Raw genomic sequence first — 18,632 nt, 5'->3', positions numbered from 1 at the left:
AGCCGGTCGAAAAGCGCAGTGAGCGTCGTCCGTGACCCATCGGGCCACGCTGCCTGCGATCGGGCGCGCCACTCGCGAGGCAGCCTCCACCACTGAACGCACCTCCCCCTCATCAGCCAGGGCAGTGGCCTATGGCGAAAAAGAAGAAGCCTCAGCTGAAAGCCACAGTGCAGCGTGGCTTTGCCACCACGTCTGTGCCCAAGAAGCAGACGGAGCCAGATACACAGAAACAAGCGCCTGCTCCGTCCACGCCGAAGGCCGAGCTCGTAAGTAACGCACAGGCCGCCAGTGGACACGCCGAGGCAGTTCACAGCGACGCGCCAGTAGAGAACGAGACCGGGCACAGCGAATACTGCCCAGAAGAGGAAGAATGGCAGGCCTTGAAGAATCTTGTGCAGCTTGTATATCCCAAGGTCGAAAAAGAAACGCTACGGCGCACCAAAATAATCAGCTTCCAGCAGCGCTTTGCCAAGTCACTCACGTCTATCTCCTTTGATCCAGAGGTGTGTAGTGCTACATTGTCGTGGGCACGCCATGACCAGCCAGCGCTTGTGCCGCCCTTTCCCAGTGAGCTGGGCGACGACGCGCGCCTCCAGTCGGTGTTAGGCATCTCTGCGCCACCCGAGGCGGAGGCCAAGGCCCTCGAGTATGCCCTGACGACGTGGGAACTGCTTCTCTCTCTCGGCTTCTCACGCACGCATGCATCGCTTGTTATCGAGCATGCACCGACTTTGGAGATTGAGGACTGCGTGGCGTGGCTTCTCGCGTGGCTCGAGCCGGACGAATACCGCAAGCTTCAATTTCATGTCGAGACACCGCAGGAGACACCAGTTGCCAAGGCCGCTGCGCTGGACCCATCTATTCCTCCTAGTCATCCCGCCTATGAATTTCAGCGCATTGAGCGCCAGACGCAGGCGCCTGCCGACTTAAGCACACGAGCCAACGCACCAGCCGAGGTGCGTCTGCAGGATGTGGATGCCGAGCAGATGGAGCATCTTCGTCGTACGGCGCAAAATTTAGTGCGCGAGAGCCAAGCCATGCTCGACTCGGAGGCCCCGTGCGTCGACACTGTGGAACACCCCATCGAGGCATGGTGCACGGGCCGTATCCTCCAGCTGCAAGTGGACCAAGAGCGGTCGCGGCGCCGCAAGGCTCTTGGTGGGAGTCCAGACGCGCAGTTGTCGCAGGCACTGGGCCATGAAGATACGGAGAAGCAGCTTAAGCGCCTGTCTCAACGGGCGAACGATCTGCTGCAGCAGAGCGAGATTCAGCCGCAATTCCATCGTGCCATGGCGATGCAGCGTTTCCGTGAACGCATGCGCCAGAAAGAAGCAGAGGAAGCGGAGAAGATGCGTCGCAGTGAAGAAGAAGCGGCAGCAGAGCGCCGCCGCCGCGCTGAGCTGGATCTGCTACATAAGCCGTCCACTGAGGCGCCAGATACACAAGCACCTGAGGTACAGCAGGAAGAGACACCGGCAGAGTCCTCGGATGACGAAATTGGCGCTATGCTAGACGAGGGCCTGGGACTCTTGGATGAGCCAACCGAGGCGCAAGGCTCGACCGTGCATTTGCGCAACATCCCGGCTCAGAATGGCGCTCGGACACCCCGCTCTCTCCTATCTGATGTGCTGAAGCATGTGGATCCACATGCGCGCACCAAGTACGTGCCGCTGTCGTCGGGGGCGGTGCACCGTACGCAGCTGGAGATTCATTGGACGACCAAAGGCGGACTCCCGCCGCTCATGGATATCTTCAAGCTGACTGGGGAGGGCTGTGCTACGCGCGCCATGTCGGAAGACTACGCCGCGACAATTGCTCTCAACTGCTTTGGGCGTGAGCGTGGGGCACAGCGGTTGCTAGGCGCAGGATTCCGGGATATTTGGGACGAGCTGGAGGCGCGACGTGCGGAACAGCGGGATGCGTTTTTGCGCGATGAGGTTCAGCATGTCCAGCATCTGCTTCAGCGGCGTGCGAGTCGCGCGTGGCCCAGCGCCAAGGGTATCCAACGCAACAAGGCGCCGACAACGCCGGACCATGCACCAATCCAGGGGCGGCGTTGTGATGCGGACCCAGCCGTCGCTGCGATGTGGGAAGCGCGTGTAGCGTCGGAGGCCTACCAGCGCATGCTTCCTGGACGCCACGATTTGCCCATCTTCCAAGCGCGTTCGGCGATCCTGGAGAGTGTGCATGCATCCCAAGTGGTTGTGCTGAGCGGAGAAACGGGCTGTGGCAAGTCTACGCAGCTACCAGCGTATCTGATGGAGGATGCACTTGCGCGTGGCGAGCGCTGCAAGATCTACGTGACCGAGCCTCGACGTATTTCTGCCATCTCGCTGGCGGAGCGTGTGTCGCAGGAGATGGGTGAGGCGCCCAAGTCTGTCGGCACAGGCGATAGCCTCGTCGGCTATGCCATACGACTCGAGAGCCAAGTCGGACCGCAAGCCCGCCTGGTGTATGCGACGACAGGTATTGTGTTGCGTATGTTGGAGTCGTCTGTGCTGGACCAGGTCACGCACATTATTGTCGATGAAGTGCACGAGCGGACGATTGAGTCGGACTTTTTGCTGATTGTGCTCAAGACACTCATGCAAAGGCGGCCCGATCTGAAGATTGTGCTCATGTCGGCAACGCTGGATGCGGAACGAATCAGTGCGTACTTTGGAGGATGCCCCACACTGGCGGTGCCTGGCCGCACGTTTCCGGTCGATGTGCATTTCCTGGAGGATGTACTGGAAATGTGTGACTATACGCTGGAGCCCGATTCGCCCTATGCTCGGCAGGATGAGAAGTTGAATAAGGTTGATGTGCAGGCCGCCGAGCTCGACATGGACGCCGAGGAAGACACCGGTGTCGTTGGCCCTGGCGCAGATGGGCAGCAGTACCAGCTCAAGACGCTTGACACGCTGGCAAGGCTCAATGAGCACAAGATTCACTATGAGCTCATGGGACTGCTGCTGCTGCAGCTGCTGACGGATCCACGCTGGGTACCCTTTAATCAGGCGATCCTCGTGTTCCTGCCAGGTATGGGCGAGATCCGCGAGTGTCTCAAGATGCTGAGTGAGCATGCCATCTTCCAAAAAGAGTGTATCGTGCATGTGCTACACTCGAGCGTGGCCTCTGAGGACCAGAGTGCGGCATTTTTGCCGCCGCCGCCGGGCCAGCACAAGGTTGTACTGGCGACGAACATCGCCGAAACGGGTATTACGATTCCTGATATTACTTGTGTTATTGATACCGGTCGGCACCGCGAAATGCGATACGACGAAAAGCGCAAGATCAGCCGCCTTGTCGAGTGTTTCGTGGCACAGAGCAATGCCAAGCAGCGCCGGGGACGTGCTGGACGTGTACAGCATGGTGTGTGCTTCCACATGTTCACACGCAAGCGCCACGACGAGTATATGGACGCACATCCACTGCCGGAAATGCTGCGCCTGTCGCTACAGGAACTGGCTTTGCAGCTCAAGGTGATGCCGCTGCAGGTGGGCACAAGTATTGAGGATGCACTTGCCCAGGCGCTAGACCCCCCCGAGGCGGTGAATGTGCAGCGGGCCATAGCCTCGCTCGTCGAGGTCGAAGCGCTGACGCCCCAGGAGCAAATCACGCCGCTGGGACGTCATTTGTGCCATATGCCACTTGATGTACACCTGTCCAAGTTCCTGCTAATTGCCTCGCTATTCCAGTGCTTGGACACGGCGCTAAGCATCGCGGCTGTACTGAACACCAAGTCGCCCTTCCTCACGAGCATGGGGCGTGAGGCGGGTCGTGGCCGCCTAGCCTTCCAGACCCACGACAGTGACTTTTTGGCCCTGGCGTCCATGTTCCGTGCATGGCGCCAGGCAGTGCAGAGGCACCAAGGACAGGCTTTTTGCGCAGCGCATTCGCTCAGTGTGGATGTGCTGTACCAAATGGAAGAGCTCAGACAACAGTACTTTGCCTACCTCGTGGATACAGGGTTTGTCACTGTGGATCACAGTGTGCGCAACGAACTCGCACGTCGGCGTATGCGCCATGGTCGGCCCAAGCTGTTGGACATTCCTACGCACCTCAATACGCACAGCCTGGATGCCTCGGTGGTCACACTTGCGCTTGTGGCGGCGATGTATCCGAAACTGCTCGTGGTCGACGAAGGGTCGCAACAGATGCGCACACTCACAAACAACCAGCCGGCGACTGTGCATCCTAGTTCGGTGAATGCGCGCAAAGCACTGGGTGCCCCCTCGATGCACTTTGTCTTGTACCATTCGATCGTGTACTCTCATCGCCTCTATGCATGGGAGACAGCAGTCGTCGACGACCGCATGGTCCTGCTTGTGGGTGGTGAGGCAGAGTGGCGGCACACGGCAAGGAGTGTGGTGCTGGACCACAACCGTGTGCGGATGGCAGCGTATGATGGCGCATCGCTCGTCGCGCTGCGAGTGCTGCGCGACCAGCTGCGACGCATGATGCAAGCGTCGTTCCAGGCCCCTGGCACGCCATGGACGCCGGCCGAGGAGACTATCTTTGCCCTGGTCCGGAAGCTGCTGGGCGGTCAAGACAAGCCACTATAGAACCTAACGAGACAGTGTGTCGCGTAGGTACGCGTTGTAGCGTCCACCGGCCACTTGAGCGCTCAAGTCGTTGACCAAGCGGCGGAATTCGGCGGCCAGCTCAGGCGACAGAGACACATGAGCGCCGCGAATATTTTTCAGAAGGTTGGGTGTCTTGGTCGTGCCGGGGATAGGAATCAGCTTCGGGTATTGCTGCAGCTCCCATGCCAGCACGAGCTCGGTGGGCCCATAGCCATGTTTGGAGGCGAGTGCTTCGATCTGGTCGGCCAGTGCAGCGTTTTTGTGGAAATTATCGCCATTGAACCGTTCAAACATCCCTCGGGACTGTTGCAGAGCTTCGCCGGCGGCACCTTTAGTGGCCCCTGTGAAGAAGCCCCAGCCGAGCGGCGAATAGGCAACAATGGCGATGTCGAGGTCCCGGCAAGCTGCCATCACATCGTTGTGCTCAATGTCAAGCGTAAAGGGATTATATTCCACTTCCACCGTCGCGATAGGGCACACTGCATGGGACGCACGGACTGTGGCGCCGTTCACCTCGCTGAGGCCGATGTGCGAGAAGAGACCTTCTTTCTGCAGCTTGTGGAGAGTTTGCATAGTGACCTCCTGGGGACGCGACATATCTTTGCGACCGGGACCGTAAATGTCAATCTTCTTGGATCCGAGGCACTTGCGGATCTCATTCAGCTCAAAGCGCAGATTCTCCTCGGAGCAGTCTGTCCGGCTCAGATCGCCTATGCCATGGAAGCCACCCTTGACGCCAATCGTGATCTTATCAATATATTCGGGGTACTTGGCAAAGAAGCGGCCCAGGAGCTTGATGTTGCTGAGGGGGTCCGCAGCGCCATAGAAGGAGGCCGAGTTCCAGTACGTCACCCCACGGTCCGCGGCCTCTTTGAGTGTCGCGAATATCTCTTCATCGGGAAGAATAGGCTGGTTAGTCCATGAGAATCGCATGAGTCCCAAACCCATACATCCGACAGAGACATTCGCAGCGCTGCCGCCTAAAAACCGAGTAGGAATAGCCATGCTGTTTGAGTTTAGTGGCAAGAAGCTCCTCCACAGTGGCTGTGAACGGGAAAGCTGATAAATCACTATGCGCCTTACCCAGTTGAATCGGCAAGGTATGCTATAATACAATTATTTAGGTTCACGATCGAAGACTGTCACAGGCGTACCATCAAGCAGGGTCGTCTTGGTCTCGACCACCTTGTAACCGAAAGCCCGCGGCATGAAAATATACCACACAAACCAGTAAATAGCACCTCCAGCGAAAAAGGCAAAGGCAACGGCAGGTGCTAGAGCATACCACATGGATTTGTACTCACCCTCGCCAGGGTTGCTGGGTGGAATCCATGGTATGACAATTAAAAAAAGAGAGACCAAGGTGAAGAATAAGGCGATCGGCAAGGTAGCACGGAAGGGGGGGCGCCAGCCACGGAGCCAAGACAGCTTGAAACGCGACGAGTCAGGGAGATAGGTCAAGCATAGACCCATGCCAACGAAGAAGTTGACCACATTTAAGGGGTACGACGACAGGTTTAATACAAAGTTGTAAGCGTCGCCCTGAGGTGGCGCCAACATGAGAATGAGAGTCACAATGGAATGCCAGGATAGACCTGCGAGGGGCGTGTTGAAGGGCCGGTTTGACGCGAAGATTTTTGCGAAGGGAATAATATTGTCGCGACCAAGCGCCTGATTGAGGCGTCCCTGGGCGAAGATAACCGCAAAGACATTCGCGACCGCCGAGAGTGCGACAAATACAGACAGGGCCTTCGCCGAGCTCTCGCCAAACATGTAGCGGAAGAACTCCGCCGCGATAATTTGCTTGCTGTTCAGAATTACATCCCGGGGCACAGCAGCAAAGTAGGCGACCTGGCACAACACGTAGAGGATGGTCAATGTAATAAGTGACACAATGCCCGCGATCTTCATAGTTCGAGCAGGATTGCGCACTTCGCCCAGCGCATAAAAGAGGTTCGAATAGCCAACATAACTCCAAATTGCATTGTAGATACACGATGAAACACCGTAGATATCGTTGCGTGTACCTTCAAACGCATTGTCAAAGTTATATGGCTTCGGGCCCTTGGTATAACCTCCCAACGCCACAAAACCAGTAATGACGATCAAGAATAGAATAACCACCTTAAAGGTACCAATCGCATTCTGGAACATTAAACCCCACTTAAGCATGGTCCCATGCATGAAAAGGGCCGCGAGAATCACAGCGACACCGATACCTTTAGAGTTCCATTCTGTCGTCTCCCCTCCTCCAGCACGGATAAAGTATTGGCCAGCTGCATTGGCATTACCTGCCGCCTGACCCAAGAGAAGGGCCTGGGCGGCGTACATGGATGCAATCAGGTACTTCGGCTTGCGGTACACATACTGCAGGTAATTGAGCTCACCGCCATTACGGTGCATGGCCATAGCAAATTCTGCATAGACAGCAAAGCCACATCCTGCAATAATACCTCCAATGACCCAATATATGATACTCATCCCGACACTTCCACTTTGGCTCAGGATCGTTGAAGTCGTTGAGAAAACACCTGTTCCCAAAATGCGGTTCACCATGAGGAAAATGGCAGACATTGTACCTAGCTGTCGACCCTGCGGTAGCTCATCGTAGTGAGTTTCCACGGGAGGTTCCTTTTCCGCATCGCCCGATTCGGACAAGTACGTCTCCTGACCCCTTTGCTCCGGAGACGGGTCGGGATGCAACTCGACATCCGCGTGCAGCTTGTCGATGCTATTGCTCTCCGAGTCACCTAGACCCGGAGTCTGGCGGCTATCCTCAAGCGCCATGGCCCTCGAGTCGAAGTAAGATGAGCTGTGGTAGTTAGAATGGCCTGGACAGCGGTTCTTCTCAACTAGCCTCTCTTTTATTCACGGCGTGTTCCTGCAGCAAGATGTAAGTGGCACGTCATCGAAGAGACGGAGTGTGGTGATGGGCCAATCAGAGAGTACATTGCAAGAACTAAGCACCCAAGACTGTGGAGGAACTATAGGAATCACGCCAAGGTGAGCACCGTAGGCCTGTATAGCCTCTCATTTTGAGCACTGTCTTGCTCACCATAATTTGAATTGGGTGCTTGCATTGCCAAGTAAGACGCCTTTGAAACTATGATGAAGTATTAACTGCATGATTTTAGAAAACGTAAAGCATAAAATAGTCTAATGGTGTGCCACGACGAAGCACAAGTCAGGATATTATGCATAAAGAATAAGCTATGGCATGTAGAAATATGCTTTATGGAACACCAGGGTCCAGCCCTATCTATGGCTGTCGACCCTAGCCTAATTTGAGAGACGATCGTATCAGGCGTGGACGTGGAAGAAAATGGATTCTAGTCAATGGGAGCATTCCATTAACGAGGGTGACGTTATATTCATTGGTTCAAAGCTTTGAGTGCTAGGCGCGACGTAGCCCTGAGATAAGGACGAATAGGGTGGGAGGCATGGTGTCATTGGACTAACTGGATAACTCTGGAAGAGTCTCCGGTGGGCTTCCTCCATGTTACTCCGGGTGGAAGAAATACCTTCAAGACGCACACTAAGATCTTGCATCTCTTTACCGTCAAGGGAGCGAGTCAATTCCCGGGTAATTATCGATGATATGTCCCAGTCTTCCTCGGTAGCACGGGATTCTAGCTCCTCCGTCACATTGAATGGATTAGAGCAAAGATATTCAGCTGTCCGCACTTCTTCTTGTTCGAATTTTCTGACCCGTATCATCGTGTTGTCAGATTCCATGGAGAGTCCAAAGCATTCCTCGAGGGCATCGATATTGAGATTCAGGTCAGCAAAATCCAAGCGGGGCATAGAGTCCACGGGGCTGAAAACGAGGTACTGACCTTCATCGTCCAGGGAAGCAGAGTGGCCTGTCTGCATGAATTGAGACGAGCCTCCGCAAAATAGTACGGCAGCAGGACCGTGAGTGTGGCTGTCGGAGTTTGACGTAGATGGATATGACATGGACGAATATTCGAGAATAGAAGTGACAGGCATAGATGAGGACCACACATCGAGTACATTATCTTCACAAGCTTCAGCACCAACATAGTTATGGATTGGATCAGAGCTTGACTCACTCACTGATGGAAGGACAGGCAGAGATATCGTTGGTATTTCTGTGACGATTTGAGAACGTCCATCACTCTCATAATCACTTTCCGCGTCTAACTTGGACATGGGCTGGCTATCGTGTTCAGATTCAGAGTGTGTGGCGCCTTCCTGATATTCAAAACCAAAATCAGACTCTGCGTCAATCTCGCAGGCAATCTCTGACTTGACAAAATTTAAAGGAGATTTCGACGGGCTACCCAAAGTTGTTTTAGATGTTAAGAAAGCGGGCGACGGTTCAACCGTGGTTGAGCGACGTGTGTGCGATCGTCGGTTCCGTCGATTTTGAAACTGCTTGTTAGCTAGAAAGAGGCATACCCAGATAGTGACTTGGCGTGGTTGAAGCCCAGTTGCTTCAGCAAGCTTGTACTTCTCGGCCTGTGTAATATTGGGTGCATGCTCAAAGGCCTTCTCCAATATAGCCACAGCTTTCGGGCTGTGTCCACGGTGGGCATCTGTGGGCTCGTTTGCAGCGTCCTGGAAGTTTTTTAAGCGTTCGTCTATAATGCCTAGTAGTGCGTCTTGCATACGTGTAGCGGCCAATTGACACTGCAACTTGAATAGCTGCTCCATACGAGGGAGCGCACGACGGCGAGCGGAGCCCCAACGACGTTGAATTTGAGTGAACTTTTCCATGGAAGCACCCTTTAGCTTGATCAAAACACGCTCGTACAAACGTATCAAGAGGACTTGAGCATCATTGGAAAGAGGTCTTTCTCGAATAGCACTCATGAATGACACGGCATTAATGTCACGAAGATTCAACTCAGCAAGTGGGGAGTATATCCCCGGACTGGGGAGCAGTGTCTCATCCGAAGCGCTGAGGCTTTTGAGCATAGAGAGGCACGCTTCTACAAAACCTAGTTCTTGGCTCATTGGGAGACGACATGATCAAGGCTAGCGGCAGTTCTTATATTTGATACGAGAGGGTCTGAGCGCAAGTGGAGGCGCCTTTGTGCCTTGGCGGTGTTCACCATTCCAATCCCATCAGCGGTCGTCGCAATGACGTGGACATGATAGGGTCGTCCACAGCTCAGGCTGGAGAGGATGCTGACACATATGTGCTTTCATATACAAATATAATTTGAACCTCATTGGGGGGTACACAGCTCCTATATAAGAAGTACCGCCCCCGGCTCCAATGGCCGATAATGTTGGGTCCTAGCAGATATGCTCGATCGGATTGTTTGACATCTAGTAAGCTACTTTTTTGTCAGGAATCCTCTTTATTGGACTAAAATCTTCGATGTCGCGATGCGCATAGAGCTAGGCTGGGCCTGGGCGTGCATGCAGCTGCAGGATCCTGACTCAAAAGTCTTTGTGTGAATTTAGGAGTGGGAGCTGGAGGCCTCCAGCGACATTGTCTCCATCGACTCATCATGCCTTATATCGACCAGGATCCGGCACGACACCTGTTGATTGAATTCGAACAAGCCGTACTTGATGCTCTTGCAAGTAATTTTGGTGAGGCAGAGTATGAACGCTTGCGGGTCATGTCAGAGGACGTGAAAAGCACCATCTCTCGATTATTCGAGATGGGCCAATTATCTCAACCAACCATCCGTTTGGGGGCGTCGATTGGCGAGCGAATTGAGCAGTTAAAGCTCGTATTGAACGAGCATCGTGCTATGATGGACGAGCTGCAGAAATCTACGAGCGATGAAATCCAGTCCATTCTGGAAAAGGAATCTATCAAGCTGACACAAGCGTTTGTTTCGTCTGAGCGACGCGATGCGGGTCTGAATGCTGTACAGATGCGCGATTGGTTTTTAAAAAATATGGGCTATCCATTCCCATCACGGAGTGATAAGCTGAGAATCCTAAAAACGACAAATCGCCAGGGTGCTGTCAAGTCACAGGTATTAAAGTACAATCAGGTTGTGCTCTGGTTCATTAACACGCGCCGGCGCTCTGGGTGGACCAAGTTTCTTCGTCGCTATGCCCAAGGCGACAAAACCAAGATGCTGGAGCTGGTTTGGGCTCTCGAAACATCTGTTGGGGGTACGCATGCGTCCCGTTACTGGTCTTCGGGGATCGGTCCCGTAAGCGCGACCAAGATACGCGACGGCAAGAAAGAACGTAAGATTACAAGAATGACCATCAAAGAGTACATGCCTAATGCGAATGATTATGAGCTAGAAAAAATGTACTCGGAATGGAAAAAGATCGTCGAGCGCATTCGCTATGGTGTAAAGGAGCGTGTGGGCGACTGGGTAGAGGAAGTGATCGGCACGTCGAGCGACCTGTGAACGGTAAGCCAAACGTCTGTAGTGGAGGTAATGCACACCAGAAATTGATCCATCGCCTCCTGCCATTTTGTGCTAGACGCGAGAATGGCGTCGTACGCACACACTGTCGGAGATCCGTCCGGCATTATTTCCAAACTAGAGAAGGAGATTGATGCTGTCGAAAAGAGTGTGAAAACTGCGTTTGACCGTCCACTTGCTGAAATCTTGAAAGATTGCGAGTCCAAAGACGCCAAGGCGCGGGCAGCCGATGCAGAAGTCCCACTTCATCATCGGCTATCGGCGGCCAAAGCGCTGGTATCCGCATCTTATGTGTACTTGGATGCAATATGGATGTACCTGAAAAGCAAAGGAGTTGATCCGGCATCACATCCAGTCCATCGAGAGTTGGAGCGAGTGCAAGCCTACTTCCCAAAGTTGAAAGAGACGGAAAATCCACAAGAAAAGCCAAAGCAGCGTGTGGATACCGACGCAGTGAAGCGCATGGTGTCTGCGGCCACAGGCACGCACACGCGGTTTGATGATAGCCATGCAGCGGAATCGTCCAAAACTGGCTCCAAGCCTGCTAAAGAGAGAACCGTCGAAGAACCTCCAAGGAAGAAATCCAAATCCAAAAAAGCTAAAAAGACCCTAGGGCATCTATAGATTTACCTTAGTAGACGAACGTATACCCTGTCACGTCGAGCCTTGGCGGTGGAGTTGCTTCGATTTTCTCTCGCTCCAGAATATTTGCTGATTTTCACGCTGTCACCATGCGCGCTGCTTTCGCGCGTCCGAGGTGGCTAGTTGAGTCCCGCTGGCTGCGTACCTTGCATACTCCTAGCGAGACACCTAGATGGGACTTGGGACGTGATGCGGATGACAAGAATGCCTCACCCACTCTTGAAGCACTCGACTTCCTCCGTCCAGCGGCGCATCGCCACAAGCGCACAGATACACCCACCGCTGTATGGACTCGGACATACAATCGGATCAACGACTCTTTTACCCGTCCTCAGCTCTATCAGCTAGCACGCGATGCCAAATTGGAAGATGTGCGGGCATCCATGCCTAAAGCACAACTGGTAAAAGCGTTTATGGAACAACGTTTTGAGCTGCGGGACCCTGATGCCCCTATCGACGCCAAGTCAACTTTTCTGCCGCTGCCTATCAGCGATGTGTTCCTGCTATCATACGAGAGTCGCTCTTTCTTCGACATTTTGCGCCGCACACAAGTAAATGCGTCTATGGACAAACGCGACTTACAGACTGGTGTCACTATTACGGGCAACCCGCGGGCTGCTGAACAAGTGCGTGCATGGCTGAATCACTTCCAACAGTCAATACAGACCATGCGACTGCACCTTGAAGCGCCTGATGAACTATTGATCTGGATCAGCTATCGTACTCAGTGCCATGTGGCGAAGGAGGGCCCAGAGATATGTTTGCGTTATCTTAAACAAGAACAAGCCGACCAGGCGCGCATGTTATTAGAAGAACAGTCTCATACGCTTTCCATCGAGGCTCCAGACACTTGGCTTCTTTCACCATATGAGGCCGGCGAAACTCCCTTCCTATCAAGCCTACCCTACTCGCCTGGCACCGCGGCAGAGCCACTCTCATGTTATGCACTGCGGAAAGGCGCGTGGTCCCGACTCGTAGGGAACGAACTTGAGGCTCCCCTACACTTGGTGCCCCTCTCCCAAACCACCACCGAGTTCCCTGAACATTTGTCGGAAAAGATAAGCAGTAAGACGAACTGTGTTTCTAACTCCCTTGTCGATGGAGAATGGACTCAAAACACCCATACCTCTTTTGGTCACCTGCTATGGGATCAGGCACCGGCCGACTTAAGCACGATACCCTCGCTAGAAAGCCCAGGGCTTTTCCTCACTACTTCGCCACCTAGCTGCTTGGAGCACTCACCCACTCTGGCCCGTTGGACAGAACTCGAGTTTGACGAACAGGAGCTAGAATGCTACTATTATCGCATGGCTCTAGACCACGGCGCGGTGGATCTGGTTCTGACGCTGGGCATCCAAGGTGCACCTGTGTGGCAAAGCGCTACGTGGATGTGCCACGCTGATGCACACGTACTCTGTCCCACGCTTCCTGTGGATATGCGAGTGACACTATCCAAGGAAGCGCCACTGCGGCTTTCCGCCCTCGATGGCACCCCGTTGGCATCGTACTTGGACCACGTGTCTCGCTGTCGGGCCGCTGAAAGTGGCACTAGCGCTTTCGAGGCGCTGGAACAAGGCGATATTTCTCAGCCGACTTTGCCCCTTCATGTTCAGCTTTTCACACCAGAAGGGGCCGTATCGCTTCATCTATGGCGCACAGAACGGATGACCCAGCGCACCTCGACCTACTACCACCCTGAGCACACTGGCCAACTGACTTTGCACCGGCGCACACGACGCTGTAATTCCATGTCAAGCTTTTGTGCCACTGTAACTCTGTCAATGCCCACTTGGCCAGGCGTAGAAACCGTGCAGTCGCTCCTCCAGTCGCCCTACCCGGCTTTGGGTCGTCAGCGGTGACGGCTTCCCATAGCGTACCTCCACAGTCCACGGACCCATTCGATGCACCATCACGGAATGCAGGCGATCGTTTGTCGGAGTTGGGTGGTCCTAGCCTGCCTCGTGCTCGCACTGGTATCCGTGTGCCAAGCGTATTCTGAGAGACTTGAGGATAAGACAGAGATGCGCCAGTCGTGCAGTGGTGTTTGGGCTGGTCCAAACACCAGTATTGATGGTAGGACAGTCGATGACTGACAGCAGTACTGTTCTACCCCAACAGTAGCGGCCTGGTGACAACTATTATTTATGAAATCTCTGAGTTTTCCAAGATTGGCAAGTACGACCCATCCGGGGGCAAGTATGGCCATATTGTACGTATGCCTCTGAAATTAATGTGTATCGCAGTCCAAGACGTACTTATGTACACCCACGGTGCAGCAGCGTGGTTTATGCAAGCCAGATCAGTTAAATATGTATTTGATTGAAGATGGGTCCTCTGTGTGGTCTATCAAACAAGAGAGGATGGACTTTGGTGAGCGGTTGATGGAGACTAAGGCCATGGTACGTAACCTTTTCTATTCACCTAGACGTACCCAGTGAATCGATCCGGTTACTACTGTATGGGTGTTGCGCCTCTTCGCGTACCTGTGAGTGCTGTTCACAACTCTACCATCAACCAGTTTCATGGAGAAGTGGTGTATCATAATCGCTTCGCTGGCCACCTTCCAGCGGCAGAGCATCCAAAGCTTTACGTACGTTCACCCTACTAACAAAGTTCTACGGATTTATGACGCTGGTATGCGTGGTGCTGAGCGTCGGCTGGATCTTCATGTGCTACAAGCACCGCGACCAAATTGTCACGGTGCAACATTTTGTGTCGGCAGTGCTTATGTTCCTCGTGATCGAAATGGCTTGTCAATGGCTCTTTTACCGCTACTACAACGCCTATCCCGTTGACTTGAGGCACTTTGAAGCTGCTGATGGCCGTCCAGGTGTCACTAGCATTGCCCGCTTTTTGCTAGTATTCACTAACATCCTCGAGTCGGTTCGGGACAGCATGTCCTTTTTCCTTCTGCTCATTGTTTCGTAAGTGCAATCAGCGCTAACCGTCAGGATGGGCTACGGTGTTGTAAGGCCTAACATCGGTCCCGTCATTACCCGCGTATATGCCTTGACAGGCCTGCACTTTGTGTTCAGTGTCATGTACTCGATTGGCATCATTTTTGTTTTACTGGACACGACCAATGCCTGGGTGGGGCTATTTATCTTCCCCATGGCTCTTACTCTGACGGTATTCTACATGTGGATTCTCTCCTCACTCAAAAGCACCATCCAAGACTTGCATGAACGCCGACAGACATTTAAGATGAATATGTTCAAGCGTTTGCAGATTATTCTGCTTGGTGCTGTTGTCTTCCTCACTCTATATTTCTTTGGTATCACTGGTTTAATTGCTTTTACCGGAACTAACGACTTTATTGAAGAATCCTGGAAGTACCGCTGGTTCCTCTTGGAGGGTATTTTGGTTCTCCTGTATTTCGTCGTCTTTGGACTTATTGCTTGGTCTTGGCGACCAACTGGTAACAATATGCGACTGGCTATGTCAGACGAACTGGCTACGGACGAGGATGTCGCTGCGGGGCAGTTTGACGTGCACACAATCGGATCGGAGCATGAAGAATTAGACGAGGATGCCGAGGAGGTCGGATCTGTACATCTCCGTCAGCTTTCTCACACCCCAAGGGATGAAAGTGCACATCAAGTGCATGTTACGGAGCCAGAATACTCCGCGGTCGGAAGCGATGACGACTTCGGCGATTATGACAAGCCGAATGAATCTAAGGTGCTATTTGAAAATGACGATCAGGATCGCTCGCATCTCTCCCCGTAATGCGTCTGTGAACAGTGGGAACACCATAGAAATGAGTACGATACCCATTTGTTCTCTATTGTACTCCTTAACCTTGTCCGCATGCAAGGAACTCAGTTTTACATGGGTGATACCCACCCTCCGCGTCGGGGCTCTCGGCCCTAATGGAAATTGATGCACGAGGATCGACAGGCCAATAATTTTGCACTTCGGATTTAGACTTCCCCACAGTGGCATTGGCAAGATGCCTTAAATCGGATGATCCAAACCTCTGGAAACACTCCAAGATCCACCGTTAAACTATCCCTTGCTTTATTACCATGTCTTCGAGTCAAAGTGACTTGGAAAAGGGCGGAGGAGATGCCAAGTTAACGCCGGACGCAGTTACTGAGAAATCAAATGACGAGCATACGACTGGCAAGGCACCACAGAATTATGACGACATCGATGAACTTAAGCGAGCGAATCCGGAGGCCATCATCGTGACATGGGATGGTGATGATCTAGAATCTCCCTTTAATTGGAGCATCACCTATCGCTTGTACCTGACAGCGCTCGTATTTATGCTCAACACTGGCTGCACGTTTGCCTCATCGCTTCCCTCAACGCTCATGGAGGAAATTTCGCATTCAACTCATGTAAGTATCCAAGTTGTTAAGATCGGTGTCTTCATCTACGTCGGAGGTTTCGCTGCAGGACCACTCCTCTGGGCGCCTTTGTCGGAGCTGTTCGGGACGCGTCCAATACTTATTGCCTCATGTCTTCTAACAACTATTTTCCAGATGGCAAGCGCACTGGCTCCTAACATTGGTGGCCTGATTGCTTTTCGCTTTCTCGCGGGCACTTTTAGTTCAGCTATTCTCGCTGTGGGCAGCGGTATTTTTGCCAACATGTTCGACAAGGACTTGTTGGCCTTTGGTATGGCCGTGCAATCTCTTGGTGCAAGCGGTGGTCCTGCGGTAGGTCCCCTCGTTGGTGCATGGGTTCACGTCGAAGAAGCGTCTTGGCACTGGGGCCTCTGGGCATGCTGCATTCTCGAGGGATTCCTCACTGTGCTTACCATATTTACCCTCAAGGAGACGAGCAAGAACTTCAATCTTACAAAAAAGGCAAAACGCCTTCGCCAACAGACAGGTAACGAGAACTACAAGTCTGCCATGGAGCTGCATTCATTCAATGCAAAAGAGTTTGTGGACAAATGGCTCTTGGTACCCTTCAAAATGATCTTGTACGAGCCCATGGTTCTATCCACCAGCCTCTATTTTGGATTCCTCTATTCGACACTATACTTGTTCTTTGTCGCCTTTCCCATTGTCTTCGGAGGTCTTCATGGATTGAACGCTGTCCAATCTTCCATGGTGTTCTTATCCTATTTCGCTGCCGAGGTGGTCGTGGCGGTATGCATTGTGCTCTTTGAGAACCGTCGATATATGAAGAAGCGGGCGGCCAGCCCAACCGGTAAATTGCCACCCGAGGAGCGACTGCGATGCGCACTGGTGGGCTCACCTCTGATTGTTATGGCATTGTTTTGGTTCGCTTGGACTTGCTATCCGTCAATATCGATCTGGTCACCCATCATGGCGATCGCTGCCTATGGAGCAGCCTTTTACTGTGTCAAGGTGTGTAAATTAGCGGCACTGACATGACAGTATTCTATTTTTGCCTTCTTGGGCGATGCCTACAAATCCCGGACGGCCAGCGCTATGTCAACCAATACACTGGCACGTTCGGTCTTCGGGTTCGGATTTCCATTGGTATGTTCTGGTCACTTACATGATAGTATGGAGCGCAAATGTTCAACCGACTGAACCCACATTGGGCGACGTCTTTGGTTGCATTTATTGCACTGCTGCTGGGGCCGATTCCCTTCATCTTGTTTAAATATGGACCCTGGCTTCGCTCTAAAGCCCGTTATGCTTTCGGTTAAGTGCGAACTGTTGATGATAACTTTTTTTTTTTTTGCAATTTATGATCCAAGAGCAAATAATTGAAATGATATAGTGTACATTCTATAATGACTATCGGCTCAGCCCATCGTGTCATGGGGAATCGCCTCCAATGCATGCTGGCTGCGACGCAAACGCTCATGAAGATCCATACCACCACTTTGCTTGCCCCACAAGTCGCGCTGCTGGTCCAGTAAAAATGCTGCTCGCCCAGGCGCACCGTTTTGTTGCCACTGTTTACTGTCACGAGCCTTGTTACGCTCTGTTTCTTCTTGTTCGAGAGTCTTCTTCTCTTGCGCCTGCACCTGGTCTAACATGGCATTGCGCTCTCGAGTCATTTGTTGGGCATTCTGCCTCATTTCGGCTAGCTTGGCCTCGCGCTCAGCCTCGGTCATCCTTCGCCGCTCAGGCGACTTGGATGGGCGGCGAGAAGAACGATGAGAGTGTTCGCGATCCTTCTCATCGTCTCGTCGGATGCGAGATCGCCGGCGATCATCCTCCGAGTGTTCGCGATGGTAGGAACGGTGCTCCTCATCTCTGCGACTTTTGCGATCAGTGTCACGATCTCTGCGGTCATAGTCGCGGTGGCGATGGTATTCTTGTCGGTCATAGTCACGGTGGCGGTGGTATTCTCGTCGGTCATAATCTCGGTGTCGAGCTCCGCGGTCGGAGTGTCGGTGGCGGTCTCGTCGACCGCCATCATAGGTATCACGCACTCCCATCCTGTCCCGCGAGTCTCGGCTCCTTGATGGTGTACTATGCGAGGATGTACGTCCATCTCGCGGTGTAGATAGCCCCAACCGCGCCCGCATCTGCCTCAATCGCGTGGGATCTTTCATGAGCATCTCCCTCATCGCCTGTTCTTGCTTCTTGATAGCAAATAAGGGGTCTTCACGAATTTTCAAGGCCATATCACGGGATGCTCTGGATTCATCTGGGTCCTCTTGGGCCATCGGCACGGCATCCCGCGTGAGTTGTTGAGCTTCGTTGCCCTGGAGCAGCTTGTCCACCCGCTTTTTGCCCAGCAGATAATCCTCCAGTTCCGCCTCCGAGGGCCCACTACTAGAGGCAGGCGTAGCATACATCCATTCAACGCGCTCTGGGCGACGCTTTCCACCGGCTGCCTCGTGGATACGCTGCAGCTCCTGCATTTGGCGTTCTTGCTCGCGTTCTTTGCGAAGCTCCTCGAGCTTTTTACGCTCTGCCTCCGCCTCCTGCTCTTGCATCCATACCTTCTCCTGGTTCTTTTGAAGTCGCGGGTGCCATGACTTCTTTACGTTCAAGTCGCCTGCACCCATGTTGCGCTACGGCGTCGCTGGCGTGGCGTGGCGTGCAGCCTAGCGTTTGCGTGGTGGAGGTTTTCGGCCGAATACATCACGTGCTTTGAAGTGTCGTGC

General features: G+C 53.1%; 9 protein-coding genes across 9 annotated transcripts; 5 read left to right on the top strand and 4 right to left on the bottom strand.

Annotated features, from left to right (window-relative positions):
- Window positions 1-131: 131 nt before the first annotated feature.
- Window positions 132-4,547, top strand: MSY001_0840 (uncharacterized protein; the record flags this gene model as incomplete). The annotated part of the gene is made up of 1 exon (XM_018885931.1): window positions 132-4,547. One exon carries the CDS (start codon window positions 132-134, stop codon window positions 4,545-4,547), a length of 4,416 nt encoding a protein of 1,471 aa, XP_018739455.1.
- A 3-nt stretch (window positions 4,548-4,550) lies between these two features.
- MSY001_0839 (uncharacterized protein) lies at window positions 4,551-5,533 on the bottom strand (the record flags this gene model as incomplete). The annotated part of the gene is made up of 2 exons (XM_018885930.1): window positions 4,551-5,477; window positions 5,519-5,533. The coding sequence occupies 2 exons, from the start codon at window positions 5,531-5,533 to the stop codon at window positions 4,551-4,553; spliced, it is 942 nt and encodes a 313-aa protein (XP_018739454.1).
- A 151-nt stretch (window positions 5,534-5,684) lies between these two features.
- Window positions 5,685-7,142, bottom strand: MSY001_0838 (uncharacterized protein; the record flags this gene model as incomplete). The annotated part of the gene is given in 2 exon segments (XM_018885929.1): window positions 5,685-7,009; window positions 7,022-7,142. 2 exon segments carry the CDS (start codon window positions 7,140-7,142, stop codon window positions 5,685-5,687), a joined length of 1,446 nt encoding a protein of 481 aa, XP_018739453.1.
- Window positions 7,143-8,890: 1,748 nt separating this feature from the next.
- On the bottom strand, window positions 8,891-9,548 carry bW1 (putative homeodomain transcription factor bW; the record flags this gene model as incomplete). Its single annotated transcript, XM_018885928.1, is given in 2 exon segments — window positions 8,891-8,974; window positions 8,991-9,548. 2 exon segments carry the CDS (start codon window positions 9,546-9,548, stop codon window positions 8,891-8,893), a joined length of 642 nt encoding a protein of 213 aa, XP_018739452.1.
- Window positions 9,549-10,207: 659 nt separating this feature from the next.
- bE1 (putative homeodomain transcription factor bE) lies at window positions 10,208-10,921 on the top strand (the record flags this gene model as incomplete). Its single annotated transcript, XM_018885926.1, has 1 exon — window positions 10,208-10,921. The coding sequence occupies one exon, from the start codon at window positions 10,208-10,210 to the stop codon at window positions 10,919-10,921; it is 714 nt and encodes a 237-aa protein (XP_018739451.1).
- A 2,681-nt stretch (window positions 10,922-13,602) lies between these two features.
- Window positions 13,603-14,189, top strand: MSY001_0835 (uncharacterized protein; the record flags this gene model as incomplete). Its single annotated transcript, XM_018885925.1, has 4 exons — window positions 13,603-13,654; window positions 13,678-13,790; window positions 13,825-13,980; window positions 14,007-14,189. The coding sequence occupies 4 exons, from the start codon at window positions 13,603-13,605 to the stop codon at window positions 14,187-14,189; spliced, it is 504 nt and encodes a 167-aa protein (XP_018739450.1).
- A 17-nt stretch (window positions 14,190-14,206) lies between these two features.
- Window positions 14,207-15,310, top strand: MSY001_0834 (uncharacterized protein; the record flags this gene model as incomplete). The annotated part of the gene is made up of 2 exons (XM_018885924.1): window positions 14,207-14,505; window positions 14,533-15,310. The coding sequence occupies 2 exons, from the start codon at window positions 14,207-14,209 to the stop codon at window positions 15,308-15,310; spliced, it is 1,077 nt and encodes a 358-aa protein (XP_018739449.1).
- Window positions 15,311-15,609: 299 nt separating this feature from the next.
- Window positions 15,610-17,216, top strand: MSY001_0833 (uncharacterized protein; the record flags this gene model as incomplete). Its single annotated transcript, XM_018885923.1, has 3 exons — window positions 15,610-16,908; window positions 16,989-17,043; window positions 17,197-17,216. The coding sequence occupies 3 exons, from the start codon at window positions 15,610-15,612 to the stop codon at window positions 17,214-17,216; spliced, it is 1,374 nt and encodes a 457-aa protein (XP_018739448.1).
- Window positions 17,217-17,315: 99 nt separating this feature from the next.
- Window positions 17,316-18,533, bottom strand: MSY001_0832 (uncharacterized protein; the record flags this gene model as incomplete). Its single annotated transcript, XM_018885922.1, has 1 exon — window positions 17,316-18,533. One exon carries the CDS (start codon window positions 18,531-18,533, stop codon window positions 17,316-17,318), a length of 1,218 nt encoding a protein of 405 aa, XP_018739447.1.
- Window positions 18,534-18,632: the final 99 nt, after the last annotated feature.

This window comes from Malassezia sympodialis, genomic scaffold (genome assembly GCF_000349305.1).
Source record: "Malassezia sympodialis ATCC 42132 genomic scaffold, msy_sf_4, whole genome shotgun sequence".
Lineage (NCBI taxonomy): Eukaryota > Fungi > Basidiomycota > Malasseziomycetes > Malasseziales > Malasseziaceae > Malassezia > Malassezia sympodialis.
The sequence above is the reverse complement of the archived record's forward strand: the minus strand, read 5'-3'. Positions and strand labels throughout refer to the sequence as shown.